This window comes from Oculina patagonica, chromosome 4 (assembly GCF_052425735.1).
Source record: "Oculina patagonica isolate OP01 chromosome 4, crgOcupat, whole genome shotgun sequence".
Classification (NCBI taxonomy): domain Eukaryota; kingdom Metazoa; phylum Cnidaria; class Anthozoa; order Scleractinia; family Oculinidae; genus Oculina; species Oculina patagonica.
The window spans coordinates 20,106,302-20,123,516 of record NC_135761.1 but is presented as its reverse complement, the minus strand read 5'-3'; the positions used below and the strand labels follow the sequence as shown (position 1 = coordinate 20,123,516).

Below are 17,215 nucleotides of genomic sequence, written 5' to 3'. Positions count from 1 at the left end.
TTCTGATTGGACCATACGTGTGACGCGAATTACAATCATGGTTCTCATTACTTAGCACAACGAGTGGTCATCCTTTGTCATGTATTTAAAACACATAGCAAGTCTGAAATGCCGTGAAGAATCTTGAAATGTCCCCCGCTGTTGTGTAATGAGACATTTCGCCGTTATTGCAGTGCGCGAATATTAACAGGGGTTGACTAAACACTTTGTGTATGCGCTATCCTCAAACACGCGCACACATTCTTGCAAACTCAATTTTCCAGCATTAACGTGCAGTATTTTTCAAGAATTACATTTCGTCACTAAAGATGGAATCTTAACAACAGGCGCGTCGAAATTGGCAAAATACTAACTGGCAACTAAAATCTTTTGCGTAGTCTGACAAAAAATCGACGCCGGGAAGTCTATACCTTATAAATTGCCATTTCAGATATCACACGCAGTCTGAAACCCATTATCACAGTGTAATTTTAGAAAAGGAAAATGAATGCCACTCGGGTATAATCCATTAGTAGCAGTCAGGAAAAATCATTATGAGTTAAATATAACTCTTTTCGATAAATAAACAAATTTGCAGGTGTAATGTGCGGCCAGGCATAAAATTAAAGGCCAACTGGTAATTCTTCTCCCTCGTCAAAACACCCCTCCTCCCGCGAACAGTGTCAAGTTAAAACTTTTTGTCTTTCCATTTGACTTCACGAAAAAAATTGCTATTTGTGGAAACAGCTGTGCAATATATGTGGTTTATTTCAGTAATGTTGCTAAGGACACCACTTGGTAAGCAGTTACGTATGCTTGGCATGAAATGCGAGAGTAGACTGAGAGTTTCACCTGTAACAATCATTGCGCAGGCGTAAGTAGTGCCAGTCTGAAACTATGCAGTTCCGCGCGGCACGCACATTTATGAAAAAAGGAACCAGTTTTAAATTAAGAATTTTAGTTAATAATTCATGAAAGAGGGAGGCCAAAATAGACTGCTTTCAGCGTGAAGTTTTCTTCCTGTTGTTTAATTCCTGTTGAGAGAAAACGCTTACTCGTGAGTGTACTTGTTCATATCTACTTAATTTTGTACACAGATCTTATTCTGAAGGTGGGAGATCTGGGTTCCAGTTTACCAAATAGTTTGACATGCTAAAAACCTGCTTAGTGTTCCTAGCTGACGCATAAAAAACTTCGTTGAGAAAAGAAAGTGGCCGTGAGAAGATTTCTACTTCGTGCAATGTTCAGCACAACGAAAACAAAGCGAGCCATGTCCTTTTGAGAGAGGATATCACACCAGGCAGTTTTTTCGTGCAAATTTTTTCGCAACTAAACGCTTTTTGTCTAGACCTTATCGATCGAAACACGATCACTGATATATTCAACTTATCTCCCGACAGATTACCTTAAATTTCTTGATAAATATCTTAAAAAATTTCTACCGAGCTTAACATAAATTTCTTTCCATAGTACGTTTTGAGAATTTATTGCAGTTTGCCAAGCCGATATCCTAGAGCTAAGAGATGGTCGTCTGTTTTCTCATCACCTGCGGCCCTCTTGACAGCACTGTAGTTTACTGTATTAAACGAAGGAGGTTTAATTTAAACGCTTTTGTACAGAAAGAGTAATTAATATAAATGAAAAATTCCCCGCCTCTGCCGTCTCTGGTTAAGAAAGGTTAATGAAAAATTCCCCCTTTTTTGTATGGCAATAGCTTTGTAACCTTAGAATCATTGCTTCTATTTACATTTCTCAAACTTAGTCTTGTTTTACAATCACCTGCCTGAATTTTAAGCATGATTTATGTAAACATTCATCAAAATTAGCGAAACCTATTATTGATTTTCTATAAAAGTTATTTATGGAAAACTTGAATAATGCTTTAGCGGCGATTGCATTTCAAACTATAGAGACTTACCATTTGACCTCTTTTGTTATGCTCATCAAGCGCCTTTTAATTTAATATTTATATGGACCTAAATTACACGAGCATTTTGTCTTTATATTACTTAAGAAATGTTTTTTGAAATGTTGTAAAACTATATCACCTATAATTTTTCAAAATCGAAGTATCATGTTTTACTTTTTTAAAGGGAAAAAGGCTTCTTTACCGATGTATCAACCGAACGCTTTTTATCGCCATTTTCAGGTGCCTTTCGTTGTCATAGCAACCGTAAGACCATGACAAAACCTAAGAAACGACATAAAGATTACAATTCTAATTTAAAAGGTAAATTTTTTCTCCCGTCTTTCAGACAGGAAAAAAAGCATTTAAATCAAAATAGTTAAACCAAATTGGTTCGGCGGTACGTTGTAGCTTCATTTATCGTTTATATCCCATTTTGAAGAATAGTGAGCGGATCCGTTGATGAAAAACAAAGGAATAGTGTGTATTTTCTCGATATCAACGTAAACAAACGCATATTCTTTGTCCGTTTGACGACGCGCTAGGCACAATTTAAGGTTTAACGAGCTTCATTTCAAGCCATGCAAGGAGGACAGCTGGGCCGGCTAGTCAATGAAGTCATTAGAAAGTTGCATTTAGGTGTGAAAAGTGCTAAAAACTCACAAATAATTAAGCGTAATAAGAGCGCAGGACCTAAACACAGAGTCTATCAATTAAATCAAAGCACCTTTTACTGTAGGCTCTCCCAAAATACAAAAATAATACTGAAATATTGACCATTAGGAGTAAAGATAACCCGCGATGACGTCACCGGCCCACTATCCTTTTGAAAGACCTTTTGATGATGTTTGACTTCAGAAATTTTGACGTTGTTTTTGATTTTGACATTGAAACACTACAAGATGAGTGAAGGACATCGGTTCAGAATGCTAACGTTTTTAAGGTAATATACTCTAGGTAAATGGTACTTTAATAATTTGACAGCGATGCTGAGAAAGGTTTTTAACGGGTTGTCAACTGATGATATTTTTGTTTTGTGGAGGTGAGCTTTCAGGAAGCGAAGTCGGGGTACCGGGAATTCGCCCTGCGAGCGAATTTAAGGACGGAAAACAATCTCGGTATATTTCTATACAAAATGCCCGCAGGGGTTGTAACTGATGTACGGTAGCTTCTGTTTTAATTTTATTTCATTAAAGAATTGAAAAAAATCTCAATGTAGGATGCGAATTGAAGATCGGCTTTCATGCAATCTAGCACGCGCTTCTTAGCCGAGAAATTGGTTTTTCTTACCGAGTAAATTCCACTTTTTAAAGTTTCATTTTACTTCGATCAAGAGTATTCTAGCGTCAGGATTGCTTGATAAAACAGGTACGATGCTATGATACTGTATATATCTACATATGAAAAGTCCCTTATCTTTTGCTGGCCGGCTACATGCAATGCAAATGCGATTAAATCTGATAAAAATTGCGGCTATTGAAAATGTTAGGAAAATTTTACTTTAAAATTTGCGAAACAAACCGCATGTGTTTTGCTTTCGATTAAAAGAAGTCCGAAAACATAATATCAAACAACAGCGAACGAATTTGAGGTTTTCGCATAGGAACATCGCGCAGTCAAACAGCAAATGGTATTTATTTATTTGACAATGTTAAATTGCTGTCTTCGTTTTCGAGGGTCTCCTCTTCAAGATTAAAGATAACATGTAAGCGATACAGAATATTTTATCGTTTTTGCTTGATAAGACATCAGCTGGGCGAAAAACCCGGTTGTGTACATGTTTATGGCTTGTCTGAAATGCCCAGCAACCTTTCAATAGAAATTCGTAACTCCCCTATTCGTAAGTATCCTAAAGATCATGATTTTGACTGTATACTCGTTACTGACTTTGTTTGCACACCTGTAGAAGTGAGCTGGGTTTTTATTGCGTTAAAAACCGCGGTCGGAACGCCGCGAAAACGTGCGTGCATCGCATGCGAGAAACAAATTCATCTCTTTGCTGGCGGTGAATTTATTCAAAACGATCCTTAATTTGCTTGTTATTTGCAGGGCAAATGACTTCATTTCAGCTCCTGCAGCTTTCATCAATTAGAGTTTCCCGCGAAGGTTTTATCATTTGGGAAAGAAGGAGACCAGATCACCCGTTCGCATCATGGCGGATAAGTCCAGACTTGGAACTATAGTGCGTTATTTTAGATCGCTGAAGAAAATGGCGTTTTCTGACGGAAACGCGCCGCGAAACGTGGTTTTAAACCGCGAAATTGTGGGCAAAATATTACGACCGCTGCATCTTTTAACGGCGTTTATTGGGCATCGAAATAGACACTATCGAAAACTTGGCACGTTCGGCCTGGTACTTTGGGTCACGAATCTGGTATGCCATTTCTCTCTGGACTTTTACGAAGCGGCTCACATATTTGGCTGGGCGTGGGCTACAGCAATAGGGTTGTTCTTCGTGTCTTTTAGCACGGGAACGTACGTGCTAATTAGGGACACACTTCCATGGATAGAGGATTGTCTAGAGATCTTGAACGTGGACGGCAATTTTTCCGAGACGCTGGAAAAAGCGCGTGCTATTACGGTGGTAAGTATTTTGTAAAATTAATTTATAAACTTCTCTTTGTACGTTCGATAATATTTTAAACTTGCCGCAAAACGCCGTGGCTTTGCTCCGACGCGCGTTTACCGTGGTTCAAAAATCATTACAAACAAATGAAAATCAAGACACTTGACTTCCCTGACTAGACTGTCATCAGTTATTTTAAATTATGTTCATCAGCGATTCTCAGGCGTTTCGCCAATGTTTTTGAATTTCCGGGCTGCGCGATTTATACACAAGAAAGTGTCGCTTTAACTTTATCTTTCCTCGTCGCAGTATTTACCTATCTGCGAGTATTTTCCTCACTAAGTCATTTTACCTTCAGCAAGATTCATCCGCCTCGAATTTATATCTTTTGTATTTTATTTCAAAACGTAGGCTATTAATGATATAGATTGCTATTATCCGTAATAATTTTTATTACAGCAATACAAGAAACCCATTTCTTTCAGTAGATTACTGAAAATGAAATAAAGAGAAGCGGCCGAATTTTTTGTGTCAATACATATTTGTTCGCTATCAGCGATTTCCCGATGAAGTTTGTCCTCAGCAAAGCTACATCTCGGCAGCTGTCAAATAAAAATTATCCGCAATTGTCACAAAAAAGGTCTTCTTCAAATAACTCTTATTTCAATAACAATAAAACAAGTCGGCGAATTTGTGACATTTCCGTCAAATTTTAAAACAATTGTAGATATCATTTTTGCGAGTTTTCGACCAAGAATATCCAAATTTACGGCGCATATTGTAGTAAATGCAAGGTGATCATATTTATTTCACACATGAATATTCATAACACTCCTCACATTGGAAAATAAAATCTATCGACTGGATCAATGTTATGTGTGCTTTATTGAGTGCAAAGAAAAATAAACATATCAAAATTATATATTGTAACATAAAACCCCTTTTTTCTCGGCCGGATAGACTCATTTTGAATAATTCATCTTCATCAGAAAAATAGAAAAGAAAAGGAACTTGCGTCAATTCAGATCAAAATGTGATCTCTAAATTAACGGTTTTTTGCATGTTGTTTATAGCTTTAATATGAAGTAATAAACATCAAGAATTGGAGGCATATTTGTTTATATGAATTTTGATTTTTTCTGCTGCATGAAACAGCGTGCATTGTGTGACTTAATAACAATCTTATTCAAAATAAATAACTGAACCTTTGAAATCAGTATTTTTGCCGGTTTTGTATTTCCGTAGAAAGGTGCTTCTTTAATTTTAGAGCTGAGTTTCACTACAAATAATTAATCTCAAGTCTTTGACTGATCCTAATTCTAGTCAATTTTCAAACAAAGAACATAAGAAAATGAAATGGCATGTGAAAATTGTGAACGGTGTTTAAGCGCGTTAGGAAATTCATAAAGATTGTTCTTTTTTTGTAGAGAAAACATCAGCAGGAAATTTCTAAACAAGAGTTTCATTATTTAATAACCATTAGGTTTACCAAGAAATGAAAAAAATATCTTCATTGAGAATTTGCCGAAATCGCCGCGCGATTTTACACTGAGAAGTTTCAAAAACTTTAATTTTTCTTGACTATTTCAAGAAAATATTAACATAATCCTTCTGCAAACAAGCCCTTTATTTTTTATGCAATATATTTTCGAGGAACTAATAGAAAAGTCGGCTTTCAATATCCCTGATGGATTTGTTTGCCAAAAGGTGCATTTTAACCTTCAAAATCTACAAACAGAACTTGTCATTTTGCCCTCAAAATTCAACCAGCTATTTAGAAAAATATGTGGTCGTTAAGACAACCTTTCCAAGAAAATACTTGCATTTAAATTTTCCAATTTCAAAGATATCTTTTTTTTGATTTCATAGATATAATTTAAAAAGAGACCTTATTTTATTTTTCCCGTTATTTAGCAAACGATTTTACAACTTTCGCAAGAATAAATCGCTCCTTTCGTATATTGTTAACAAGTGCTTTTGATAACGTGTTTGAATATCTAGTTCATCAATCTGTTGAAAATATCATTAAGGATTGTTCGTATAAGAATTAGTTAAGCATAGTTATCTAGGGTCCTTTTGAAAGTTCACTGTATCTGTAGTAAGTATGCAAAATACAAGAGTATCTGATGATTATTTTTGTTAAATTCTGTTGTGTTTTCATCGCGGAAAGACTTTTAATTTCTAAAACACAACACAGCAAAAACAACATGAGCTTCCGTGCGCAATACTCAAGTATATGGTTACATGTATTTGAAAATAGGTAATATTTGGGGGCGTTTTTGCTGTAAACATAACTCCAAACAGCGTTCTTTTACGTTTTGAGAGATTTCCTGCGGAAATATCTTTTGACCTCTAAAAATACTAAACGAAGCTTTACACGATTAGATTTCACGAGTAAATTTATCAGAGAAAATCAGAATCTGAGGGAAAGTCACTTTCTCTATACGATTCTGAATCAGTGGAAACTCTAAATGTCACTAGAGAATAGTTAAAATAAAGACCAAAACAGGCAAATGGCACGAAATTTATTTCAAAAGCATCTGTTATTTAAGCAGTATCTGTTAATGACTGAATTATAGAAACGTCAATTACTGGTTGTTTACAGGGGTCAATTTGCAACAATGGCGCAAACTTTGAACCGCTATTGTGCTAAAAAAACTCATTAGTATTTGGACACCAATGGAAGAATGTTAATAAATCATTTCCACCGACTCGGGCAAGAGAGAATAAAGAGTCATTAATTCGTTACGCAAACGAGCGTTCATCAAAAGATGCCGCAATTACAGTTTTTTAAACACCTTCGCCGGGATAGTGGGACCAAATTAGAGTTTGCTCCTTATGTTTTTTAATTCGCCGATGGTGGTAGATCCTTAACTTTTAAGGTCCTAACGTAACTTTTTTTGGAAACATATTAAGGAAGAAAACTCAAAACAAGAAATTACTGCTCGATAGCTTTCAATTGAATGGTCACACACTAGGGTTTTATACGCAGACTTTAAAGTGAGAACCACCTTATACAGCATAAGAAACAATACTACATGAAAGTGCTGCTCGATAGCTTTCATTTGGATGGTCACATACTAGGTTTTTTTTTACAAAGACTTAAAAGTTAGAACCAACCCTATACAGCATAATAAACGGTACCATATGAAAGTACTGCTCGATAGCTTTCATTTGAATGGTCACATACTAGGGTTTTATCCACAGACAATTAAGGTAGAATCTATTAACACAGTATTATAAACAGCACCACATGCAATTCCTTCTCAATAGCTTGTATTTATATGGTCCCACACTAGGATTTAATGCACACGCTAAAGCGGTGAAGTCACCTTCTACAGCACAATAAACAGAACCACGTGAAAAAATCTGCTCAATAGCTTTCATTTGAATGGTCACAAGAGGGAGTTAATTTCAAAATTTGCTGAAAATAATTTTTATTTGCTTTTAATAATTTCTATTATTTTGAGAGCATTCGGAGCCGGCGGGCAGTGCATGCTCGAAGATTAAACACAAAACGCCCAAGTCAGCTTTATAAGCGCTCACGAACGCGTTATTCGACAAGTTCTTTTTGACCTTCGATTTTTAAACTAGACTATAGACTGTAAATTTCAACAGCCAAAAGTCCAAACTCTATAGTTTTAAGTGCCAAAATTTATATTTGTGTAGTAGGGAACTTAAAAATAATTGTACATTTTTATTAACAATTTTAGAGCACTAAAGCTGTTTAAAAGCCCGTTTGACTGCAGATGACTCGGATGATTGCAATTTGAAAACGTTAGCCAACTTTTTCAAGTTGTTAATTTCTGCGCGCTTTAAAAAAAAAAATCAATATTTATGGCCAAAGTTTGATTTCTATCCCCTTTCTATCTTCTATCACATCTTCAATGAAATGTTCAAAGATAATGTTTTTCATGGGTAAAGTTGCCTACCACTTACTTTAGAACAGTTTAGACAAAAAATCCCGAAATCCCAATGACATAGTCCCTTTATCTACCTTGGCTATTGACGGCACGAATCGAGAGCAGCAAGGTCCCGAGCAAGCATGGTTATTAAGCGATTAATTACTGATATTATACAATTTTACGATTGAAAAAGAGCCGTAGAAAGTAACCCAGTCTAATACTAGAAAATATTGGACTGGCATTACGCGTTGTGATTGGCTGATTCAAATTATTGCACGGGTGAGGTGTGAAAGCAGCGAGTGACGCTCCTGGTTGCGGAGGTGACCGGAACGAGATATCGTTCTCACACAAATAATTAAACAACTGATAAAAATATACTTCTTAACAGCCGGACGTGTCACAAAACCCTCGATATAGTCCGGCGGTCTGCGATGCACGGTAGGAGAATGAAAGTCTCTTCGAGATACCGACTTTTTTGCATGAAGTATGAGTCGAAGGTTTATCCTGTGCATTGTTCTTCGAACTTATCATTACAGTTGCTTTGTAGTTTAGTTTAACAATTTCCTATCTTCGCGGAGGAAATGCAGCCATATAATTTTGTCAAAAATGGCTCGTCCGCGCCGGGTATTTATACACATTCCTCAACATTACACAAATAAACAGTGCAAATTTCACAGAGATCTGACAATTCTATACTTTAAAATTGCAAGGACCTTTCGAGGCAGTCGATTACGGCAGCGAAATTAGCAAATGAAACGGCAAAATATGCGTTCGACGCTTTGTTTTTGCGACGCCATATTTGAATTGTTATAGGTAGACCGCTGTTCAATGTGTTCAAGGCCGTATCGTTACGATTGCTCCACGAAAAAGCACGAAAAAAATACGGATATTTCCGACTACTGTCGGAGAAAACATTGCGCATATAATTGCGGCGTAAACAAATCGATACACTCAAGCTGCGTTTTGTCTAGGCTCTGCGAGGGTCGGATATCAAGACAGCTTCTTCGTGGGCTTAAGACGGACTAAACAAAAGCCATATATACAGTGAATGCTTTCGAATTATATTTGAAGATGAAATACGAAAGAATGCATGTTGCTGTCTTTGACTGAAATTCCACTCGAACTGCGTAGATACGATCGCATGTTGTAAAGCTGATTCATGCAACATTGCTGTCAACGCGAGGTCACGTCCCTAACGACCTAGGCTGATGAGAAAATAGAATGGCGCTTGTAGCGACCAAATTTGGCCTAATTTTTAACCGCTCCTAAGCTAAAAGAAGCCCCAATCTCTTGCATTTGTTTTAACTTCAATAATATATTTGAAAAGAGCGAGTTTTTTTGGTGTGGTTTATTTTTGACGTTTGTAATTTTTAAACGATGTAAGTGCTAGTGATTATTTATTCGTGTTTTAGCGTTAGTTACGCAATCCATTGTTTGTGCGACGCTTTTTATAGATCGCCTTTCAGACACACGTGCGTTGAGATAAGAAAGCTGACATGTCACTTTTAAAATTGTTATATAACGTTTGTAAATGTGACAAGTCACGTTTTTTCCACGAGATCGCAAGTGATCACCCACAGCGGAAAGTAATCCCTTGAGAAATTAAAACAGTCCCTTGAGAAATTAAAAAAGTCCCTTGAGAGTTAACAAGAATGTCCAAATTTTGCCCACATTACTGCTATTCTCCTACTTTCGCTTGTAAACAAGCAAAAAAGTCGAAAAAAATGAAAATGGCAACTTTTCTAAACTTATTACAATGAATGATGAAATCCTCTCTAAGGACTTGCTCTGGACAGTAGAGCGTCGTAAAACCAAAACAAAGTAATCACTCTGGCCAGTCACAAAGGACACAAACAAACCTATGAATCAATCAAAACTCGAAGCAAATACATGTATCCGGGAAAACGTGAGTGAACGAGTCACGATTGGTTTTTGTTTATCTTCTGAATGGATGAGAAAGTTGCGGAAGTTTTTAAAGTTAATCACTAAGCGAAGTAATGCAAAACCAAAGCAATTACGAATTACTTTCGACACTATACTGAAAACCACTCTGAGGTTCACTTATTTATTTATTGCTTAACTTTTTACAGAAACTACCCTGGTTATTACCCACAGCTAGCATATTTGCAGCGTGCGGTCAATACGTGTGTTATTTCATCGACGATGCTGTACAGCTTGAACTGGGGTTTCCATGGTTATCCATCCTCCTCAACATAGTAAGAGTGTTCAGCTTACTTCACGTGCTATTCGGCTATATATTGTTCCTTGTCATCGTACTGTTCGTCATGTATGTCACTGGTGCCTCGATGAAGGAATTTAGAGGTAAATAAATCTTGGTATCTTTCTTACACATACACCTAATTGCAATAACGTTGTCATAGAAAACATAAAAATAAAAAGGGCGAATAAGAATTAATTAGTCAAGCAAACTACATTTATCTGCCGTGTAATAATTCTCAAAGCAGTCATTAATACACTATAATAACAGGTCTGAACTTTTCCTTTTCATAGTGTAGTTCGGCACATTTCACAGTTCTTTTATTTAAATTTTTATTTTTAAATTTTGTTTAATAGGCCAATTTCGATGTTTTAGTTCTAAGTTGGCTCCGAGTCTTCGTGGAATAAAGCAAATGATACTACATCGAGGTTGATAGATGAACATAAATACTTTTGTTCACTTCCCCGTAGCTTCGAAGACAAGAAAGCATTTTAATATTTCAAAACAAGTCTATTTGTTTTTCCTTCTCTTTCAAGAACTTAGACTGTGTTTTTTCCGTCAGGGTCCAAATCTGGTCTTTTTTTCTTTCACTGAATTTTAAAAGTTGCATGCTACTGCTAAACAAATGAAATGAGACACTGTGAATCCTGGCCACTGAAAAAAAAAATTCAGTGGCTCAGGTGGGACTAGAACCCACGACCTTCGGGTTGCATGACCACTGCTCTACCATCTGAGCTACAGAGCCACAGATGGGAACAGCGCGTGAGTGAATCCCATATGAACTTACATGTGAACAGGAGTTTCCTGCAACGAACATGTGAAACATGTATTACATGTAAAGAACAAATAAATGCGGATGAACAGTGTTTCGATTCTAGTTTAGAATCATCCTCAGTCATGAAAAATAAATGAAATGAGAAGGCCAGGATTCACAGTGTCTCATTTCATTTATTTGTCATGACTGAGGATGATTCTAAACTAGAATCGAAACTACCGCTAAACGACTGTAACTTGCTAACCTTTAGAACGGGCCCTTTGCAGCTAACGGTAACGTGGTACGAAATAAAGCCTTGCAGAAAGGCCAGCTACGCACTGGGAAGTCCAAAACAAAGAAAACACAAGCATGACAGGTTGAAGTCGTTTTGTTTTGGACGTCCCAGCATCTTTCTTGCCTTCCAGCAAGGTGTTATTTTTTATCACGTGACAGCTAGATGCAAAGGGCCAATTACCCTGCACAAAAGCAGCCTTACGGTATTCTTCAATTCACGTTTTGTTGTTTTTATGTTTTCAGACGGGGTAGAGGGCGAATTTCGTGAGCCCCATGTCAGATTGACCTTCCGTGAAGCTGTACAGCTCTTTGAGCATCGATCACAATTCATAAGAAGATCATCAAACGCCTGTTTGGTAACTAAATAAATTTTTTTATCTGTATTACTCATTCTCTTCGTTCTTCTTACTAGCGAACTTATTTATACAGATCAAAAGGTCTTTTGGAATAAAAGTTCTTTAGAAAGGAATAGAAAAAAAGAATTCCCATTTTTATTTTGAAACTCTCAATCGACACCCAAAATCGTCTGGGTAAACGGGGTAAAATCAGCAGCGAAAACGCTAGAAGCTTAATCGTTGTTCTTGTGCTTCCACAATTGTCCTTTTTCTCGAATAATTACTAAACAAAACTGATTTAGACACGATTACTAGTACTGTCATTACCTCTATGACTGTGGTAGGGAATATAGACGTTATGTTACGAGTGTCCGAAGGCAATGTTAGAAGTGTCTTTTGTGGCGGCGATTAGCTGACATTCTCGCACGACGAGTAAGTCGCCAAGCAAGCCGTTTTTAGACCTTTTTAAGCTAGCATTCATTTCACAGTTTAAATAAAGTTTTGCTATGTTATGCTACAAACAGTCATGCGACAACGTACATACAAAACAAAACTCTTGAATAACCAAAAACTAAGCTACGTTTTAAGTCTTTAACAAAGTTATTAATTTTCAAAGAAACTGTTGTGTTGCGTCAGTTGATTATCAACTGAAGATAAATTAACCGCCATAGGGAATTTTGAAAGACTGATGTTTCAAGCGTTTGCCCATCGTCCGAGTAAATGCAACCTCGTAACCAGGGTCTCTCTACCCGCCTCCCAGGGCGAGAGAGAGAGAGAGCCCTGAAAACGAGGCTTGCTCCGACGAAGGGCTAACTCTTGAAACGTAAGTCTTTCGAAATTCCCTACAGTGGTTTATCTAGCTTTATAGTCAACTTCCAGTTGATAAACAACTTCTGTCCACTTGAGTATTATGACTTATGTTTTCTTTTTCACCCTTGTAGTTCATGTTGTGCAACCTGGTCCTGACAACAGTTCTATCGTTTGTTATCAACGGCTACAACTTTCTGTTTTTCAATCGACGAGCCATCTACCTTTGGTTCGCACTGGTGCCCTCGATATGGAGCATATTACCGCTGATTCTAGCAGCGTGGGCTACAGAAAATTACCAGGCCTACGTCGCATCGGTCGTGAGATCCTGGGGAGAGCACCCTGAGTCGGACGAAAGCGAATCTGAAGAAGAGGATATGGATGAATATCAAGAAGCGATGAAAAAGTTAAAAGTTAACCGCTCAAGAAGTGTTCTGATTGCCAGTACAAACTTGCTGAAGACGCTCAAACGAAAGCGACTCATTTTACGGCAAGACAGGCGAATGTCGCTCGCTGCAGCGAGGCGCGAGTCGCAGGTCAGTGAACCCAGGACATCTCTGGTAGACGAAACGTCTCTAAACGGAATAAATCGAAATCTCTTGGGAGTTCAACCCCCGCTGCAATTGGTCGATGTGGAGACCAGTGACGAAGACACCTTTTCGGAGTCACGGCTGCCTTCAACTTGCATTGTGAATACAGGTTTTACACCGACCGCCACTAACCCACCCAACGCTAGCAAACCCAATAGAAAATCCAAGTTTAATTTCAAGTCTTACGTTATGTACTTACAGGGCCTTATCAAGGAAGTCGGTTTTTCTGTTGGTGGAATGATTCTGTCTTGGGAAAAGGTGTCTAGTATCGGTATATTATGGGTGTCAGTGTTGGCAATCTTTATCCAAGAAATCGTGTTTGGCAACAGAAAAAGTACGTTACTTACGTGACACAGATGACAAACCGATGCACCGCAGGTGTGTCACGTAATCCTTTGATGTACGCATGGCGAAGCAAACATCAGACACCAACTTCTACAAATATGATACTGCAAGGGTGTGACAAATCCACGTAAACGGAGAAAATCACTTCAAGAGAGGTCGAACAATATGAAAGGAGCTAATAACTTAGACAACGTAGCCATATCAGAATGCGAGATGACCAATAATCAGTTGTTTAAAATAACAATTACAAGTCCATAACGCCTTACATTAAAATTATAAAAACTATCAAATTATCGCAACAGACCGTAAGGGTCTATTCACAAATGCTGTGTTGTAGAATTTTTTGGCAAATACCAAGAGATACAAGAAATAGAAAATGGCGCGCATGTTTACGTGGTCGAATGGTAGTTTACACGAACTGAGTTTGGAAGAATTTGGAAGTTTATGTAAAGTAATGCCTTTTTTTCCCAGGCCTTCATGTTATTACTGATGTCATTACTCGTTTCGGTGACGTATTCGGACCACGTGACCCGAAACGAGTTGACCACGATGAAAATAGAGGCCTAGATACTAAAGTACTTTCGAATTCTCCCAAAACGTTCTCTATGTAAGCATGAAGTGGCTGGTTTCTGTTTCTTTTATATAATTAAGCCTCTTAAATACAAACACTAAAGGGTCGGAGCTAAGTGTTCTTTTTTTTTTTGAAGTGTCTGCAAAGGAGAGGTTTAGCCCAATAGAATAAAGCCAGCAAAATGCATTTATACGTCAAAATCGTGTTCCCATTAACCAACGCACAAAGACTGCACAACCAATTCCAATCAGAGCGAGTGTTATATAATGACAATTTTATAAATTATACATAGTATTTATTTATATGTATCATGCAAGTGCACAATGCGCGAAAAGCACCACTAGTCAAAAAAAGTTTCAGAGATGTGACATCACAGATGTTAGGTAATTTTGAAAAGTAGCGGTCACATTAGCTAGCCACAGGTAAACAGATATTTACAGTCAGTGTGAACACGACAGGACATCAATTATAGGAGTGAATTGTAAGCTAAGTGACCATTAACCAAGAGAGCATATCATACATTAGCCTTCATACCAGGGTGAGTGAAATCATTCTGATCTATTTATAGGAAACGCTCGATATCATAAACTTGTTTTTAATATCGAGGCCAGAGAAAAATTGAACGATAGATATCGCAATGAGCCCAAGCAGAAGATCACATTTGTTTTGTTCTTGTTTCCTGGACAAACCACGGTACCAAAAAAGATGGCGACTTACACATTTACCCATAATTCTTTGCGCACGACAAACCTTAAACGCTCATAAAAACGCACAGAGAAGGTATAAAAACCTCTCAACTAGAAGACACATTGTTGTTAGTACAGGGTCAAATTTGGCAAAAATCTGGCCTCGTATGTGACCATTGGCTTTGTTAAGTTCGCCATTCTGGTAAAATGTGCAGCCGCCATCTTTTTTACTTGAATTGCAAAGTGGAAGTCATGGACTAATTTTTGTTCAAAGATGGATTTTGTTGACCGGGATGAATTTTGTTAGTGGATAGTATTTCTCGGTGTCATGATAAACTTATGCAAAGTTAGCTCGAGGAAAGAGATGTTTCCATTCGGTTTGCTCAATTCTCTTTTCTCCGGCAGACTTTGGCAGTGTTCCTTAAAGATTTTGTTGTGCGTTTTGTTAGCATTAGACACGTTTTTACCATTGGATAAATTTTTTCATTTTTACAAAATTAACGAAAAACACGTCATTCCCAACGAATTTCAGGTAGTATGTTTACCTATGTACACGGCTTACATATACATGCACGGAATAAAGTATTTATAAAGAAAGAAAAACAAGTCTCTTGAATTTGGTTTCTAATGTTTGTTTCTTTTCGAAGTAACCCACCTACATAAAAAGGCCAGGTGGACCCAAGAGCACACTTACGGGGTGGGTGTATAAATGGGTACCGACGGATATCTGGGAGTAACCCTGCAATGGATGCAGGGACTAGCATCCCATCCAGGGGGAAGTAGAAATACTCCTAGTCGCTTAGTGCTACAGAGACCTAGTCCTGAACGCAGACTTTACCATTTCCTTACCGTAAATGGAACCCCATCATCATCATCATGACCCGTATAGCGTATATAAGGCATTTTCCACCGGGATGTAAAGGCATTGATTTGACCCCTGTCGTGGGCGCAATCTCCAGCCGTTTTGTGCCCTCTCATTTCCCTGCGCATACCAGTTGGGTGAAGGATCACAACCGGAATCACAAGAACGGCTGGGGATAGAACCAGCTTGTATTACCGACCAAAACAATTCTTTGTCATCACATTCACCAAGCAGAACTCATTACCACACCTTTTATATCAACCATTTTATTGCTTGATCCATACCAAACAAATATATTTACACCGTATGTACAAATCCTACAATAAATAAAATTGTAAAAATTGTCTTCACTACTACAGCTACAACGCTACAATACTATTAAGCCAAACATTTAGTTACATATATGTTACGTTATTTCTTCTTTTTATTTTTTGGCAATATATTGAAACCTACGAAAAAAAAAAAAACTTAGTATAGTAGAAAAAAAAAATGGGATTAGAAATGCCAAAGCGAAACTTTAATAGTTTAAAAGTTGAACAACGTTGACAAACAAAACTCCCTCATTTTAAAAGGGACGTCACCCTATCTTAAATCATTCTTTTCAATGTACAGTATTCTCTTCAAATCGAAGGCAATATCAATCAAAATAATAATCTACTGAGGTAAAAAAAAAAACACCAAGGATTTTTGGATTAGAGAAGATTACGCCGTTACGAAAAGTCTCCACTTCTTTTCTCGAACTTAAATTTTTTTTCAACGCGTGCCATCCATAAACCCTCGTCGGGTAACTAGGTACTTGAAAAGAGGACTGCTGCCTACCATGATTTGCATATTCCATAACAGCATTCATCGCGACGATCACAAAAAAGCAATAAATCAAGCAGAATTTTCATAGAAAATAAATGAATTGCTTTGGTCAGGATTATTCTAAATGTCTAAAATAAGGAAAGGCATATAACGCCATATCAGTTGATCTTTTTATCGGTTGATAGCACAAACTCAAACACCTTTTAAAAGTCCAATAACAGCAAGTTAGGCCAGTTAGACCAACTTCTGGTATGGCTAACCATTATCGGTTTTCGTGCTTTGTTAAGGTAATATCAATTCAAAGATACCTATTAATTCAAAGATGCTAACAATTCAAAGACCCTAATAATTCAAAGTTTCAATGAACAGCTTCTTAGCAGATAACAAGAATTTCACCCTTAAAATCCACCCTTAAAAGTGTCGCCTAAACAATAACGAAGCTTCTGTTTTTGGAACCAAAAACTTCTCGACCTTCCAACAAAAGGCATTCTCCTCAACATTGACTTAAACGTTATATGAGATATCATTTAATTTCTTTTGGGCACCTAAAACTTCCCCAATATTCCCCAAAAGGGCAACGATCTACGATT

At 37.3% G+C, this 17,215-nt stretch overlaps 1 protein-coding gene across 12 annotated transcripts in view; it reads left to right on the top strand.

Annotated features, from left to right (window-relative positions):
* LOC144651716 (uncharacterized) overlaps positions 1-14,456 on the top strand; it is a 29,465-nt gene extending 15,009 nt beyond the window's left edge. For 9 of the 12 annotated variants that reach the window (XM_078511672.1, XM_078511678.1, XM_078511679.1 and 6 more), the window contains 4 exons: positions 3,935-4,469; positions 10,447-10,678; positions 11,866-11,978; positions 12,899-14,456. In XM_078511672.1, the coding sequence (XP_078367798.1) occupies positions 4,038-4,469; positions 10,447-10,678; positions 11,866-11,978; positions 12,899-13,705 (1,584 nt within the window). In that variant the 5' untranslated portion in view covers positions 3,935-4,037 and the 3' untranslated portion in view covers positions 13,706-14,456. Of the gene's footprint in view, positions 1-2,701; positions 2,829-3,076; positions 3,254-3,552; positions 3,726-3,934; positions 4,470-10,446; positions 10,679-11,865; positions 11,979-12,898 lie in introns of those variants that run through there. The other 3 variants (XM_078511676.1, XM_078511674.1, XM_078511677.1) reach the window with 3 other exon arrangements.
* The last annotated feature ends 2,759 nt before the right edge of the window (positions 14,457-17,215 follow it).